At 42.3% G+C, this 17,419-nt stretch overlaps 2 protein-coding genes across 5 annotated transcripts in view; one reads left to right on the top strand and one right to left on the bottom strand.

Moving 5' to 3' along the window:
- The first annotated feature begins 1,735 nt into the window (after window positions 1-1,735).
- CCNI2 (cyclin I family member 2) lies at window positions 1,736-15,154 on the top strand. The gene is made up of 5 exons (XM_060765221.2): window positions 1,736-2,124; window positions 7,904-8,060; window positions 10,635-10,769; window positions 12,902-12,976; window positions 14,972-15,154. The coding sequence occupies exons 2-5, from the start codon at window positions 7,947-7,949 to the stop codon at window positions 15,146-15,148; spliced, it is 501 nt and encodes a 166-aa protein (XP_060621204.2). The 5' UTR covers window positions 1,736-2,124; window positions 7,904-7,946; the 3' UTR covers window positions 15,149-15,154.
- Window positions 14,917-17,419, bottom strand: part of SEPTIN8 (septin 8) — an 86,678-nt gene continuing 84,175 nt past the window's right edge. For 3 of the 4 annotated variants that reach the window (XM_060765215.2, XM_060765217.2, XM_060765214.2), the window contains one exon: window positions 14,917-16,411. In XM_060765215.2, the coding sequence (XP_060621198.1) occupies window positions 16,246-16,411 (166 nt within the window). In that variant the 3' untranslated portion in view covers window positions 14,917-16,245. The remainder of the gene's footprint in view (window positions 16,412-17,419) is intronic. The other variant, XM_060765213.2, reaches the window with a different exon arrangement.

Below are 17,419 nucleotides of genomic sequence, written 5' to 3' on the forward strand. Positions count from 1 at the left end.
GTGATTGGCACACTGGGTGCAGTGCCTAAAGACCTTGGCCTGCACTTAAACACAATCGGCACTGACAAGATTACCATCTGCCAGCTGCAAAAGGCCACCTTACTGGGATCTGCACGAATTATTCGCCGATACATCACACAGTCCTAGACATTTGGGAAGTGTCCAATGTGTGATCCAGTACAACAGCCAGCAGAGTGTCTGCTGTGGACTCATCTTGTGGTATTTCAAATAATAATAATAATAATAATAATAATAGACTGAAGGAGTGGGGTCACCAGGAGGGTGAGCAGCGGATGCAAACCACACTGGGGGACACCACTACTTTTTGGCAAAAATTGCCATATTTAATAAAAGCATCCATATAGTTAGGTGTAACCACAAAATCATTTGTGTCAGCCCGGTTTACACATACTATATCAGTAGACCTACAAGGCAACTGCCAAGAACTGAGAAAGATGTGGCTCATCATGTGAAGGTTGTTCTGAATGCCTCCCTGCCTGACATATTGCCCTGGCTTGACTCTCTGTCATTTCTCTCAAAACTCATTTCAGAGGACATCATGTTGTTCTTGTTTATTTGTTCAGTCGCTTTGTGACCTCATGGATCAGCCCAGGCCAGAGCTCCGTGTCGGCAGTCAGCACCCCCAGCTCCTTCAGAATTAAACCGGTCGCTTCAAGGATCCCATCCATCCATCTTGCCCTTGGTCAGCCCCTCTTCCTTTTTCCTTCCATTTTTCCAAGCATCATTGTCTTCTCCAAGCTTTCTTGTCTTCTCATGATCATGTGGCCAAAGTACTTCATCTTTGCCTCTACTATCCTTCCCTCCAATGAGCAGTTGGGCTTTATTTCCTGAAGTATGGACTGGTTGGATCTTCTTGTGGTCCAAGGCACCCTCAGAATTTTCCTCCAACACCAAAGTCCAAAATCATCTATCTTCCTTCGCTCAGCCTTCCTTATGGTCCAGCTCTCACATCCATAGGAATTTTTTTTGTGTGCGTGTCAGGAGCAACTTGAGAAACTTGACTTGAGTAACCATAGATTACTACGGGGAATGCCATTGTTTTGACTATACAGATCTTCATTGTCAGTGTGATGTCTCTACTCTTCACATTGGGACAAATTAAAAAATCTGGCCACTTGTGATCAGTAGGGTTTTGAACACACCTCAAGGACACCTTCTCCCCTGCACTGCTACGAAGAGTGACAGCAACGCTGGAGTTCCTGTATTTGATCACCAGGAGCTTGTTTTGAAGGAGATAAACTGTAATTGTATGTTATGTTCAGGCCCCTAGCCAGGATTTCGAGGGGGGGGGGCTGAGTCTGAGTGAAAGAGGGTCTACCCTAGCAAACCTTTTGTATTGTTACCCCAATACCCCCATGCATATGGGATATATTGAGTATGGTGATCAGATCATGATATGAATAAACATAACAGTTTAAATAATGCATCAATAAGGACTTTTTGCAAACCACCATGAGAATTTCGGGGGGGGGGGGCTGAAGCCACTCAAGCCTCCCCCCCCCCCCCCCGCTACATGCCATAACTTGTTACCCCGATATTTTATATTGTTTTACTTTGGGGAGAGATAGTATAGTTTGAGATATTGCCCAATGACCCGGTGTTTGGCCTACAATATTGTGGTCCGGTAGGGGAAGAGGCCCATGGGGGGGACGGGACACCAGGGGTTACCGCACCGAGTGACGTCATTCCTGGTGACGTCACTCGGTGGGATCCCTGCAGAGGAGCACGTCGCCCCCAATCCGCGGGGAGCGTCCCCCAAAAGCTGGAAGGGGAAGAGGCGGAGCGGGGGCGGTGCGAGCCCGCCTTTGGGAGGGACTGCTGTCCCTTGAGGAGGGGCCTTGCTGGCTCTCTCTCCTCCTCCCGCCCAAAAGATGTTTTCCTTGTGATTTGGGGGGTCCCTCTGGGTCTAGAAGGCAAAGGGGCAGAGGCTTCACTCCAGCAACCGGTGGGATCTTCTGCGGGGACCCATCCCGCTTTGGCCAAAGGGCATGAGAGCAGCAGCAGCAACAACCACAAAGGAGCCGAGGGCTGAGCTTGGGCTCTGCAGCGCAACAGCAGCGGACTCCTGCATGCCGAACCAAGATCGGCCTCGGACGGAGGGAGGTAGGAAAGAAAGGGGGGAGAAGCGGGGCGGGGGGCGGGGGGGGGGAGAGAACAAGGGGAGCGGGTCTTCAGTTCGTCCCTGGCTCTGGCGCTTGGGTTTGGAGATGCCTCCCGCCCCGCCCGCTCGCTTCCTCAGCCGGAACTTTGTTTTGGGGATAGTTCGCAGAGAGTTTTCTCGCCCCCCCCCCCAACCCCGACTCCCCTCCGCCTCCCTTTGTCTGCCCCAGTCTTTGTGGCCAGGGTGAGCGAGGTCACGTGCCTGGCTTCCTGTTGTTTTGCTTTGGTGGAAGCGGAAGGCGTGCTGCGGGTTGGGCTTGCCTGTTGGTGTTTCTCTCTCCAAAGCGTCTGGGGAGCCCCCAGGGTGCAGCCCCACGGCGGAATTGATGCAGCTCGGCACCCCTGGGCTCCGTGCGGGGGGATCCCCGGAGTGGGCCTTTTGCAAGAGTCCCTCCCCGAACATCAAATCCCGGGACCCTCTAGTATTTTTTTTCCGTCTCAGGAGCGATTTGAGAAACTTCAAGTCGTTCTGGTGTGAGAGAACTGGCTGTTTGCAAGGACGTTGCCCAGGGAAATGTATATAAACCAGTGAGGTGCCCTTGCTACTAATGGTAGCTTTTATTGTGTGCATTGAAGTCATTTCCAACTTAAGGTGACCCTAAAGTGGCCTTATGAAGTTTTCCTTTTAAGAGGAAGGTTTGCCTTTAATTCACTATGAAACTCCCCCCCCCCCCATTTCAGGAGCGACTTGAGAAACTACAAGTCGCTTCTGCTGTGAGAGATTGGCCATCTGCAAGGCTGTTTCCCAGGGGACGGCCGGATGTTTTGATGTTTTACCATCCTTGTGGGAAGCCTCTCTCATGTTCCCGCACGGGGAGCTAGAGCTGAGAAAGGGAGCTCATCCGTGCTCTCCCCGGATTCGAACCTACGACCTCTCGGTCTTCAATTCTGCCAGTACAGGGGTTTAACCCATTGCACCACCCGGGGTGGGGGGGGGGGGGGTGGGGGGGGCAGGGCAGGGCAGTTCAAGTCTTGTCAAAGGACAGTCAATCCACTTAAAATCCGGTGTCTGCCTCCTGCAGAATTCTGGGATTTGTAGTTTAGGGAGGAGCCTTTAACTGCCGCACTAAACTACAAACCCCAGAATTCTGCAGAAGGCAGAAACCGGATTTGAAGTGGATTCATTCTCTAGTGTGATGAGAACCCTGTACATCTTGAAGGGTGATTCCTGGTTGAGTGTTTGCCCTCCCACTTTTTCCAGTTTTGAAAATGTCCCAGCTTTCCTCTCCTTTTCCCCTTCCCTCCTCCATCCAGACTTCTTGATTAGCTGTAAGAGTTCAAAAGGCAACAGTAACTGGCACAGAGGGAAGATCTTGCAGACTCAGGTAAAGGCAACTGCTGCAGCCAGGCCTACCGTGGTGTGCCTTCATCCTCATCCATAACATTTTCTATCAATATATTGTCGAAGGTTTTCATGGCTGGAATCACTGAGTAGTTGTGAGTTTCCTGGGCTGTATAGCCGTGCTCCAGAAGCATTCTCTCCTGATGTTTTGCCTGCATCTATGGCAGGCATCCTCAGAAGTTGTGACCACTCAAACCCTTGCTTTGCCAATAACAAGCTTATGTGGTTTACTATAGTAAAGGCAAAGGTTTCCCCTTGACATTAAGAAACAATACCTATTGACCTACTCACATTTGCATGTTTTTGAACTGATAGGTTGGCAGAAGCTGGGCCTAACAGTGGGAGCTCATCCCACTCCTCAGATTTGAACCACCGACCTTGCGGTCAACAAGTTCAGCAACTCAGTGGTTTAACCCGCTGCACGACTGGGGGCTCCTGGGATTTACTATACTGTCCCGTAATAAACTTCTCTTGTTTGATTTTTTACATACTTCCAAAATCAAGGGGAGGTGGTATAAGAAGTGTATTCTGGTTTGTTCTTGCATCCTCCTTATTGTGACCCTGAGGTGAATTTATCATGTTGTTGTTTTTTTGAAACTTCGTTTCTTTGAAAGATCGGGTTTCTTTTTACCTGTGCTGGATGCGGTTACACTCTGCCTGAAGACACAGGTCCACAGTTTGGGGGTCCTCCTTAACTCGGCATTGAACCTGGAGACTCTTTATCAGCAGTGGCCCAGAGGGCCTTTGCACAATTAAAACTTGTGCGCCAACTGCGCTCGTTCATCTGGTCCAAAGAGCTGCAGTCAGGTTGCTCACTGGGACTGGCTACAGGGATTGGGCAACTCCCCTGTTGCAGCAGCTCCAATTGCCAGTCTGTTGCCAGAGACATTTCAAAGAGCTGGTTATGACCTTTCAAGCCCTAGACGGTTCAGGTCCAGTCTATTTGGCCGGCCGCTTCTCCTTGTACGAACCTGTCCTGAGATCTTCACGAGAGGCCCTTCTCTCAGTCCCACCTCCATCTCAAGCTCGGTTGGTGGGAATGGAAGACCGGGCCTTCCTACTCAGTGGTTACCCCTCGACTCTAGAACTCCTGTCTTCCCAGGGAAGCCTGAATGGCCCCCTTCCCTTCTGTCCTTACTGCAGCAGGCTAAAACCTTTTTATTCAGGCAGGCTTTTAAAGAAGAAGCTTTTAAAGATCAAGTCGGGGGTGCTGTGGTTTTAAGCTTTGAACATATTTAATGTTTTTTTTTAAAACTGGGAATTTTAAAAATACTGTTTATATTTAGTCCCATTTTAATGTTTGCATATTTGTATATTTTAAATTGTATGCTTATGCTTTTATGTTAAGTCACTTTGAGTCAAACTACTCAAAGCGACTTAAGATAAACACATCAAACTACTCTAGGACTTCCAAATTCAGACTGACAGTTTTGGAGCCCAATACTCCTGGCCTCACAATCATGGAAAAAAACAAAGTATGGATTGCCAATGTTGCAATCCCAGGCAACAGCAGAATTTCACTTCACTTCACTTTATTTCAACCCTAGCTTGTCTAGAACTGACGAGAAGCTATTGGAAAAGCTGACACAATATGAGAATTTAAAGATCGAACTGTATAGACTGTGGCACAAGCCAGTGAAGGTGGTCCCAGTGGTGATAGGCACACTGGATACTGTGCCTAAAGACCTAGGCCAACACTTAAAAACAATCGGCATTGGAAAAATTACCATCTGTCAGCTGCAAAAGGCCACCCTACTCGGATCTGCACGGATTATTCTCTGATATATCAATCAGTCCTAGACATTCGGGAAATGTCTGATGTGTGATCTTGTTTGGATTGTATTAATCTTGATGTGTATCAAATAATAATAATAATTCTGCAGCGGAGAGCCAGGACAATAACACTGTTTCATGATATTATGCCAGGCCTCATCATAAGTGCCTTGCTAAGTGTGGTGAGGAAGTGGGATTCATTTGTTATAACTGAGGCCCTTTCATACCATGCAATTATAGCACCGTAACTTTGCTTTAAATGCTATGGCCACATCTTATGGAATGCTGGGATTTGCAGTTGAGGGAGGGAGCTTTTATCATTCTCATTCTGAGAGCTCTCCATTTGCCTTGGACTAGACTGCAAATCCCATGATTTTATTGGATGTTGTCATGACAGTTGAAGTGGAACCCTCATGCTATAATCATGTAAGTTCTCTAACATAATTTCCTACTAACGGATTTGCAAAGAGTGTTTTGGACGCAATGAATATCCTAGAAGCGCCATGGATCTTACTATACTTAGGATTCCATGGAAAATATGGTGAACCAATACTATCCTGTATAAATATTCAGAAAGACACATCCATGTTTCCTAGTTTCAGTATAAAAAGATACAGAGTAACCTGCTAATTCAAAAAATGCCACCAATTTCCCCCTATCAGGTTTAGTTTTTGAGTATATGTCATATATCAGTCACCATCTGCCTGCCCATAGAACTATGTTAACTATATATAAAAACCAACTTCATTCACCTTTCCTGTAATGAGTCAGGATGGTAGGTGTCCCATTCCTTATCATTATATCCTCATACCAGACCCAATGCAAGGTCAGTGTGAATGTGAGTGGTCCAGAATCACCCAGTGAGTGTTCTTGACTTTGAGGATACTTGGGAATGAATAAGAATTTAAGAAATGCCATGCTGGATTATATCAAAGGCCTATCTAGTCAAATGGGAAAGGCAACTCTTCCCAAACTTCTGTTCCTGATAAACTTTGCCTTGATATTTAGGGCGATATGTAGTATTCTGCCAAGCTATTAATGCATTTGCATTAGCCTTTAATTTGCCACAGGGCTCTTTATAGTATTCAAGGACCAATCTTTTCCGGGCACATCCTTTTGTTGGATCATGCACTCTTTGCAGGAATGTGAACTCACCATTAAGCTCCAGCTAGCCTTTTTACACCTGAGGTATTTACATATGAAAGAAAGACTTCAGTGTGTGCTTACATTTCTATTTGGAAAGAATAGGTGATAATGGTGCTTGAGCTGGGGAATGTATGTAGACCATTGATGTGTCCTTGCTTCTAATGGTTGGGTCAGAGACAACTTTTGTTGTGTGCATTGAAGTCATTTCCAACTTAAGGTGACCCTAAAGTGACCTTATGAAGTTTTCTTCTTCAGAGGAAGGTTTGCCTTTGATTCCCTCTGAGACTATGATCGGATGACTTTCCTGAAGTCACCCAGTGGGTTTCCATGGCTGACTGGAAATCGAAATTCTGTTTTCTGGAGTCATAGTTGAACATTTAAACTCTTGCACCACATCAGCTCCAGACAAGTTACACAGAAGGTGTTAATTGACTTAGATTCAAGGTTTTTTTGCAGTGTCCATTGTGGAAGAAAGAACTCTGCATGAGGTAAGTGTGAATGTTGGAAATGGCCACCTTAATTAGCATTTAATGGCCTGCAGCTTCAAAGCCTGGCTGGTTTCTGTCTGGGGGAATCCTTTGTTGGGAGGTGTTAGTTGGCCCTGATTAGTTCTTGTCTGGAATTCCTGTTTTTTAGTGTTGCTTTTTATTTACTGTTTTGATTTTAGAGTTTTTCAAAATACTGGTAGCCAGATTTTGTTCATTTTCATGGTTTCCTCCTTTCTGTTGAAATTGTCAACCTACTTATGTACAATTCACACTTGCCTCAAGCAGACAAGAGTTCTTTCTTCCACTCTGGACATTCTACAGATATGTTAATCTCACTCCCCAAGTTTCTAGCAGACCTCTCAACCTCTGAGGATGCCTGCAATAGATGTGAGTGAAATGTCAGGAGAGAATGCTTCTGGAACATAGCCATAGAGCCCGTAAAACTCACAGCAGCCCATTGCTTCCAGCCATGAAGCCTTCCACAACACAATTATTTTTCTAGTTTTAGAGTGGAAGTCATTTTTCCTGTGATGTATTAGTCCTCTTTCAGTAGCTTGATTGGACGGTCCTTCAATCTAATCCATTGCAGTTGTTCTTCTGTTCTGAGGAGAAACCGTGCTTTGGGTGTCAGTGAAAAGAACAGTCTTGCTGAAGGGAGAGTTAAAAGAGAGGTCGTGCTCTCACTAAGTGTGCAATTTAGAACACATTTGAACATGTTATCTAGGAAACAAAATATTAAGGTATTTAAGACTTTAAAACACGTGGCTCTAATACCCCTTTTTCAAGGCATCTGAGAAGGTTGATTAATCTCCATGAAAGCTCATGCTAAACTAGTGTTTAAGTGCTGAATCTTGATTAGGTCTCCTATGCATGTTGAAAGAACAGAACAGGTTCTTGCTTTCTGTTTGTGCATATGGGCTTTGGCTTCTTAATCCATATACTTAAATGACAATTGTTGTTGTTTTGTTTGCAGGTAGTGGCTCCTGTTTTTCAAAGAGGCCTGTCTGGTGACTACTATGAAGTGTTCAGGGCTTTCAGAGAGCCAGAAACTTGTCTTGGCACTGGAACATGCCCTCGCAAGAGAAGCAAAGATTTGGAAGGTGCCAACTGTCCGTGATTTTACATTGAAGGTATATTTTCTAGACTTATTTATTTATTTCCTATATTTCTACCCCACCTTCTCACCGCGGGGGGGACGGGGACGGGGGACTCAGGGCGGCCTCACAAAACCATCATAGGATGCCGAACATCATAAAAAAAATCAGCAATGCATTAAAATATTAAAAAACAGTAATTAAACAATGGATTAAAAGCATGCCTATTAAAATCAGAATCCAAAATCCAATCCAAGGTCCAGTCCGGGTCAATTCATTGTCTTAAAAACTTCTTTTACTTGGTGTTATTACTGGTCGAATGCTTGGTGCCATAGCCAGGTTTTAAGGTGGCCAATCTGGCTTCCTTTGAAATGATTAATTATGATGAATATGCTTCTTGAAGAATCATGCTTCCCGATCCTTAGGCATCCACAAGCACATCCAACTTGATATAGCAAATATGGTATGTTATAGATAGAGGTCTAATATACTAAATATGCTTCATTACATTTAATCAGTAACATAATCAATCCCAAGATTGAGCCTAGAGAAAAACTTCTTTTTGGGAGTTAACCCTGCTAATCATCCTCTTAAGTGGTGCACTGGAGCTAAGACTCATAGAACGTATGCAGCAGGACTTTTAGATTAGGAGGGGAAGTTATGTCCTCTCCCAATTCCCTCTAGCTTCCCCGTGATCTCTGAATTTAGCTGTACAATACTAATAGGGATGAGGATGGTCTGGATTTTTCTTTGTTAAGGGTACTATTGTAAGTAATCATTATTCTATAGCAGAGTTGGGCAACTCTGGAAGACTCAGAGGCTGCTTAATCCTTAGTTGAAGACCACACTCAACACTGGACCTGTTCTTGCTGATATTTCCATTATGGTTTTTTTTTTTTTTTTTGTTCTCCTGGCCCGTTTTAGGAACATGTTGCTTTTAAAAAAGCAACAGTAATGGAAAGAAGCCACCCTTCTTTCCATTACCCTAATTTCTTAAGTCTGCAGTGGCTTAATGGGTTTCCCAAATGTCCACATTCCCTAAATTTGAGAGCAAAGGCGGTCTTTTTTCTCTTTTGTAAAAAATCAAGTTTTTTTTACTCCCTGGAGTTGGAGGCAGATGGCCTCAAAATCTGATAGAAACTGTTCGGGCCCAGACTATTTGAAAAACTGCATCTCCATGTACAAACCAACACGAGTGCTGCGGTGTGTGGAGGAGGCCCTCTTCTTGGTCCCACCCCCATCTCAAGTGCGGTTGGTGGAGACAAGAGAGAGGTCCTTGTCCGTGAATGCTCCGCACATATGGAACTCCCTCTCTAAAGAATTAAAAATGACCCCCTCTCTCCTCTCCTTTAAAAAGCTTTTAAAAACACAGGTATGCGCTTTAGCCTATAGAGAGGAGGACTAATTACACCTAATATACACCCTTGGAGCCCCTGGTGGCACAGTGGGCTAAAGCACTGAGCTGCTGAACTTGCTGACTGAAAGGCCACAGGTTAAAATCCGGGGAGTGGTGTGAGCTCCCGCTGTTAGCCCCAGCTTCTGCCAACCTAGCAGTTCAAAAACAATCAAATGTGAGTAGATCAATAGGTACTGCCTTGGCAGGAAGGTAATGGTGCTCCATGCAGTCATGCCAGCCACATGACCTTGGAGATGTCTATAGACAACGCTGACTCTTCAGCTTAGAAGTTGAACACCTGCCCCCAGAGTGACACAACTGGACTTATTGTCAGGGGAAAACTTTTACCTTTACCTTACACCCTTGTCTAGTTGTTGAGCATCTACCTTTGTTAATCTGCTGTTTACCATCTTCACTCTAATAATTTCAGTTGAATTTTAAGAATTTTAAAGGATTTAATATGTCATAATTGTATCGATTGTTTTATGTCTTGTTTATTTAAGTGGGTTTTTTATAATTTTTATTGAACTTGTTTTTGATTTGTTATGGTACCCTCAGCATTGAATGTTTGCAACCATGTTTTATTTTGTCATAAGCTGCCCTGAGTCCCTTCAGGAAGATAGGGTGGGCCAGGGCGGGCTATAAATAAAGCATCATTTTTATCATCATCATTTAGAAATGCACTTCATATTACCTAGTGGCCATTTTATAATTGTTTTTGGAACAACAACTCAAAATCCAAAGGGACTGGGAGGCACAAAATTGGCCTTAAGAAACTGCATGCACTTTTTCCACTTGTGTTCTGTAGCAAAATATTTTGAAGTGACATGGTTTGGTTAAACCCATTCGCACTATATAAAATCTGTTATTGGAAGTGGAAATTTCTAGAGTTGTTTATAGATGTAGATGAACACTGCTTCTTGCATTTTTGGACTCTTATTGGAAATTGTAATGCATAGCATTAAAAATGGCAATACCAGTGATCCTACTCTGTTCAAAATGTCATCCATGTGGAAATGAGCATTGTATCTTAATCATGAGTAGCTATAAGATGAAGCAGGCCCCAATATCTGTGTGCTAAAAGAAGTATGTGACAACTACAAAGTGAAGCTGTAATGCAAAGTATTTCTAGGCTTACTGCTAAAGGTGGATTTTAAATCCTGGCATATCCCAAATAATTGTGGTGTATGTTTAACATCTTACTTCCCTTTTAGGGTACAGACATCTCCCCATTGTATTATGAGAAAGCAATTTTGTGGATCAAAGAGTTAAATGCACTGTTTCAGTTTTGTTCTGAAACATTTGCATTGGCTGTCAGCTTGCTGAACCGATTGCTGGCAACTGTGAAGGTGAGGTGATCTCCATATCATGTTGATTAAAATGTGATAGTATTGTGGTAATTTTGTTGGCTGCAACATACATATACATCAAATCTCTGGGAATTGAACATACAGTGCAATCCTAGGTGTGTATATCCAGAAATGTCTGTTGGTTTATACTGTGTATTGGATTGGAACATATAAATTATCCATAGGTTCTTTGGCTTCGGTTACTCACAGTTGTCACTACCAGAAGTCTTTGTGGTCTCTCTCATTCTTCCAGCGAGGTCTATGGTACACTTGGTCCAGAAGTTGACCTAACTTTCTAGTCATGCATCTGTTGAAGAAGTGACAATAGGAAAGTTGGCAGAAGATCATTTCCCTTGTCCTCTGTGGGGCAGTCCATGAGCAGATTCCTTCCAATCAGGCCCGTAGCCAGGATTTCGTTTCGGAGGGGGGGGGGCTGAATTTTTTTCAGGGGGGGGGGGGTTTCGGGGGGCTGAGTTTTGGGGGGGGGGCTGAGTCTGAGTGAACGAGGGTCTACCCTAGCAAACCTTTTGTATCATTACCCCAATACCCCCATGCATATGGGATATATTGAGTATGGTGATCAGATCATGATATGAATAAACATAACAGTTTAAGTAATGCACCAGTAAGGCCTTTTCGCGAACCACCATGAGAATTTTGGGGGGGGGGCTGAAGCCCCCCAAGCCCCCCCCCCCCCCGGGCTACATGCCTGCTCCCAACCATGAGGAGCAAAAATGGGTTCAGGGTTCGGTACTATCCATGGTTTCAAGCATCATTGGAGGGTCTAGGAATATGTTCCCTGAGGATAAGGGGGCCTTGCTGTATACAGAAACGGTGGTCAACAAAGTTTTCTTGAACTGCATACAATTTACTGCAAATGTAAGCCTAAATTTAATTGTTAGTCTTAATCAGAGTGGATTGATTGACTCCATGAAACTTAATCTAAGTGCTGACAAAACAAGTTCCCATTGGTTCATTGGTCTACTCCAATTGAGTCTTAATGAGTTGAACTAATTTAGGATGTCCTGTGTGCAGATACTTCCTAAGATTTCAGATTGAATCATACTCAGCATTTTGAACTCCTACTCACATACTTTTGAAAGTGGAATGCAGCATCTTCATATGTATGCTCATTGTAGTTGATGAACCAATCCTGCTTAGTTCTTGCATAAAGTATGGACAAGACTTTAACTGAGTCTTAAGAAGATGATTGCCACTGTAATTTAATTTATCAACTTTATCATCATTCAATGTAAACATAAAAGAAGTACAGTTCCAGGGGCTTCATAGATGCTATGTTTTTGCTGCAAAAATTTCCTAAATATGCCTAAAGTACAGTCAAAATTGTTCGAAGGTGTATGGATTGAGTGGTTCATATTTTCACCTTTGGTAGGAAAACCATTTGGAACATGGTTGATGATTACAGCGGATTGCAAATCATTCCTTACACTGTGATTTTTCATCATTTTGAATGATCCTGAATTCATGCATTAAAACATGTCATTCTTTGAAAAATTGATATGCAACTGTGAAGGAAAATTGAAGCAAGAAGTGTGTCTCTTTAATAACCATGTAAATGGCAGTAGATAGTTCACATTTCAGGAACTATGATTGTGTAAAAGCTATAGAAAAAAAATCATAGCAGCCCTCTAGGCTGGCAGCCATGCAACAATGTTGAGAAGAGGGAATACTGTACATCTGTTGGTTGTAAGCAGTCTGTTTTTCTAATGTGTCAGTGTCTTCAGGGCTTCTGTGCCTTTCCGTCCTGGCACCCACTGCATTTCTCAACATGATAGTGCAAGGAAGAAGTCAATTTTTGTTTTGTGTGTGGATCTTTATTCGTTTGTTTTCTGGACATCTAACTTCTATTTTCAACTAAAATTCCATGTTGGTAATGTCAAATTGAGGATTAACTTCTAGAAATGGCTAGCTAGCATTCTGTTCATGAGTTAATACAGGTCGAGCATCCCTTATCCAGAATGTATGTTTATTGTGTAGTTCCTATGGAGCCCTTGTAAAAATCTATAACCCAAGCAATTAGATTATATGCACTATTTGATGGATGGATGGATCTTTCTTGATTTTGGTATCACACTGCATTATTTTCCTCTTTTATTTCCTTTCTCCTTCAGGCACAGCTAAAATACCTCAGATGCATTGCAATAGCATGCCTCATTCTTGCAGCAAAAATCAATGAAGAAGATGAGGTATTTTTGGTTTGAAATATGAGATGAGATACAGAGATTAGAATGCCTACCTAGTTGTTATGTTGTAGTTACATAGGCTTAACTTACTGTGTTAGGCAGTGTAATAATACCCAGCAAGGGCCCAACTAACCCACTTATCACCTTCAATCTCATTTTAAACCTTTCAGTGTATCAAATGTGTAAAGTTATATCAATCTAGTTCTCAGAAAACAAGAGGCCAGCTTTCACAGACAGAACTCTTTCCCAGCTTTGATTATAAAAAAAAAGTCTGGGGGTGGAATATGGGGAGGGTAGCTGATAAGCAAGCAATGTCTGCATTTAGTCATAACGTGAAATCAAGCGTGGGATGAAGTGACAGACATTCAGATTAGCTTCCATCTATTAGGTGCTATGATAGCTTCAGATTGCCCCAGCATGGCTGGAATACGAAAGTATATGATTGCTCCCATATTTTTGAAAATGTTATTAGATTTTATATTTCCAAAAATGTGGGATCAACAACTGTATGCCCCCCCCCCTTCCCGGAAGAGTCTGAAACCTTCATAGTACCTAATAGATGCAGACTAATTGGAATGTCTTTTTCATTCCATCTTCAGTCTGCAATTAAATGCCTTTGATGTCTTTCCTTTGTTTACTTGTAACCTGAGGCACTGTTCAGGAGAATTTGCACACTTGTATAGTACTTTGTGATATTTTGTTTGGATTAATAAAAGATGCTCTTTGTGTAGACTTTAGAGATTTTCTTATGGCTAGCAAGGCTACCAGTCCTTTTGGACTGACAACAATAAATGGCTCTTGGGTAATAAAAATGGCTGAAATCCTGTTGGGGCCTTGTATCTTCATAAGTAAATATACGTCTGTGGGAGTAAGGATCGGGCCATTCTGTAACATCCATATTGAGTAAGGGGATGTTGTTACATTACTATGTAGGGAGCTGGAAATGTGCCTGATGCTCAACAGGACCCTATACACATCAGAACACCAGCAAGAGAGGGCATTGGAGCAGGACAATCTTCTGCATTGGAGCAGGACAATTATGTGGAGCGGGACCATCTTGTTAACATAGTTTCTTAGTGCCTCTGCTATGTAGCTAGGTATAACATAATGTTAAGTAAAATAGACTGTGATAGAAGATTCCAGCCAATTTCTTTTAAGACCAGTATTTAGATTTAACTCTAGTCTTCATAGCATATAGGCGCTCTTTCCTTTTTTTTTTTAGTTCTGTGTGAGGTAAACGTGCTGCAGACTCCTGAGTTTGGCTTTATGTAAAATTCAAATTTTAAAATAATCCTTAGTTGGTTTCATGAAGTTGCTGTAAACTCTGGTGTTTAACTGATTGAATTACAAAATAACAGCTGTTTCCTTTCTTAAAGTGTTCTTAAGAAAGAAAAGTGAAACTGAGTGGCCAGATCTGATTTAAGAAAGCAAGGGTTCAGTTGGCCAACAGGTGTCAAGGGAATGTTTCATGTAGTCAGGAGTCAATTCTTGCTCATTCTGTTCTCAGAAAGCAGGAGGAATTGGAAAAAAGAAATTTTAGCAACAAATAAATTCATCAAAACTACAGTTTTTGAATAATGTTCAGAGATCAGTACTGACTCTGTGCAGAAACTACGTAATCCCCTCTCCCAGTGTTTTCTGAGCAGAAAAGAATGGCCACAGTTTTGTATTGCCTACCTACCTAAGCACCCAGAGGTCAAGAACTTCAGAACTCATTCTCGGTTTGGATCATTTGTCTGAAGTTCATCTTAGACATATGTAAGTGGCCTAAATTATCTTTATTAAAGTATCCATTAATACTGTTGTATAACACAGAGGACACCAGGGTTTCTAAATTTTTGATGGATAATATTTCAAAGCCAGATAGGTTCATTCACATGTCAACAGTGTCAAAGACAACTCCTCATTTTTTAGCACATTACACACAAAACACCACAAAAAAATTCATAGGAATTTTGTTTTGTTTTTAATTATTATTGTTCTTTTGTTTCAAAACAGCTAATACCATCAGTAAAGAAGCTTGCAGTGCAGAGTGGTTGTAAGTGTTCTCCAGCTGAGATATTGAGAATGGAAAGGATTATACTTGATAAACTTCACTGGGATCTTTACACAGCAACATCAATGGATTTCTTAAACATCGTAAGCACTAAACGTTTGGTTTCTTGCACCAAATAAGACTAGAAAACATCAAGGGTGCACATACATTTCCTTTGAGTTAGCCTCACAAGCCACACATTCTTAGTTCCCTGCAAGTCTTTTGAGGTGTATTACCAAGAAGGTACTGAAATTCTGTGTGAACACCCTTCCGTTCCAAATGCTGAACTTTGATTTACAAAGGATGTAAACTCCAATTTTGAAAGGACCACTACGTTAGACTTGTTGTCAGCATATTCCAACTTATAACTAGGGATCTTTTGTTTATTGTTTTAAATATAATGCTGCAAAAATATTTTTAACTATCTGTACTCTTAATACTGTACATAAAACTCTTTCAGAATTTTTGCTACATTTCACAAATAGGGCATCTCAGATCAGCTTTCTTTCGTTCACCCTGCATTAACACACTGGACCCTCATATTTAGACAAAATAGATCATTCTGATCTGGCACTTAAGTCGCATCTTATTTGTTTAACATTTACAGAAAGAAAACTCCTCTTTAAGAAGTTACCGTGTGCTATATAATAAGGCAAAAATCATGTGATATAGCAATGTCTCAGAGCTCATCTCTTTATGGCACAGGGTGGATTCTTATTCCATCCTGATGGGAGGGTTGTTTAGGTATCAAACTTGGTCACAGCCTAGACATTAAGGCTGTGTTCAACCTGCTTCCAGCATCATCAGTCATTACACACCCCACCCTTGTTTGCTTCGTTTTTGCTGGCTTCAGTATCACCTGTTTCTTAAGCATACACATGAGAAGTCAAAAGACCTGAATTTACAATTGCGACAATGCAATGCATTCAGAATTAGTTACATTCAATATACGCTTAAACATTTCAATATTTGGCAAATACGACACAAATGGTAACAGTGGGACAAAAATATAAATAACAAAGTCAAGAGGTTTCCTGCCATGAATAAGAATTAGTTTGCACTTCTGGTCAATGACATATGAAAACGTACAAAGTTCATTGTTGACACTGGTCTTATTTTGTTTTTGTTTTTAAAATATATATATCTATATATAGAGAGATATCTTATAAATGTTTCTCTCTCTCCAGTTCCATGCCATGGTGATGTCCAAGTGGTCCCATCTACTAAACGGGCTGCCTCAAAGGAATCCTTCCCGCCACGTTGCGTTCTTGACCAGACAGCTACAGCACTGTATGGCATGCCACCAAGTGTTGCAGTTTAAGGGCTCCACATTGGCTTTGGTGATCATCACCTTGGAGTTGGAGAGGCTGACTCCTGACTGGTTCCCTGTGATAACTGATCTGCTAAAGAAAGCACAGGTAGGAGTCAAGGCAGGCTTTGCAGGAAAAATCAGGGACCCAGACAAAGATTTGTTTGAAAAAGAAAGAGATTTTAAAGAAAGGAGCTATCAATGCAAAACTTTTTCAATATTTGAAATTATTGTTGCACGTTTTAAAACATATACTTCTCAGGAGTGCATGGTAGAAAGCGAATTCTGGGTTAGGATGCCATTTCTGCGCACTGCAAACTCTTAGTTAGTTAAATGGTGGTTAATATCCCGACAAAGATCTACAGCCACCAAAAGTCTGTTACTAGAATTCATTCACATTGTTTATTTATTTCGAGTATTTATATCCCACCCTCTCACCCCCGGATGGGGATTCAGTGCGGCTTACAAAAGGCAACCATTAGATACCAGCAATATACAGCAATATACATTGCACTTGATGTAGAATATGCGTTCGCAATTGTCTAGCATGGACATTTGATGCCCTCATAAAAAAAATGAGAACCATCTATGGGGAACTTTTTACACCCTCAGTCACATGTTACTATCATGTTATGGTGCATTTAAATCGCACAGGGTCTCATAGTGAGTGACCATTGTTTGGTTCATAGGCCAAGCTCTAATTGAGATCTGAGGTAAACAGAAAGTTCTTAGATTTGGCAGTAGTTACCAATATATTCATTGTTTTCTTTGGGGCTGAATAGACCAACAGTCCTGATAGCATTGCAAAACCAGGGCGAGAGAATCCTTGCAACTCCAGACATTGTTGGACTCCTGTTATGCCCTGACAGTGGCCACGTTGGTGAGAACTGGGCTACAACAATGCCTGCAAAATTACGGGGTTGACATCCCATTTCTGAGAGGTCAGAAAGTCAACGGATGGAGTGAGGACAAGTCCAGCTGTTTTCCTGCTGCAACAGGCATTGGATGGGATCTCCAAGTATCCTTGGGACATCCCAGCAGATGATACCCTTGCATCACTGCTGGCCTCCCACCCTTCAAATACATAAAAATAGCCACACTG

The sequence above is a fragment of the Anolis sagrei genome, chromosome 2 (genome assembly GCF_037176765.1).
Source record: "Anolis sagrei isolate rAnoSag1 chromosome 2, rAnoSag1.mat, whole genome shotgun sequence".
NCBI classification, from domain to species: Eukaryota; Metazoa; Chordata; class Lepidosauria; order Squamata; family Dactyloidae; genus Anolis; species Anolis sagrei.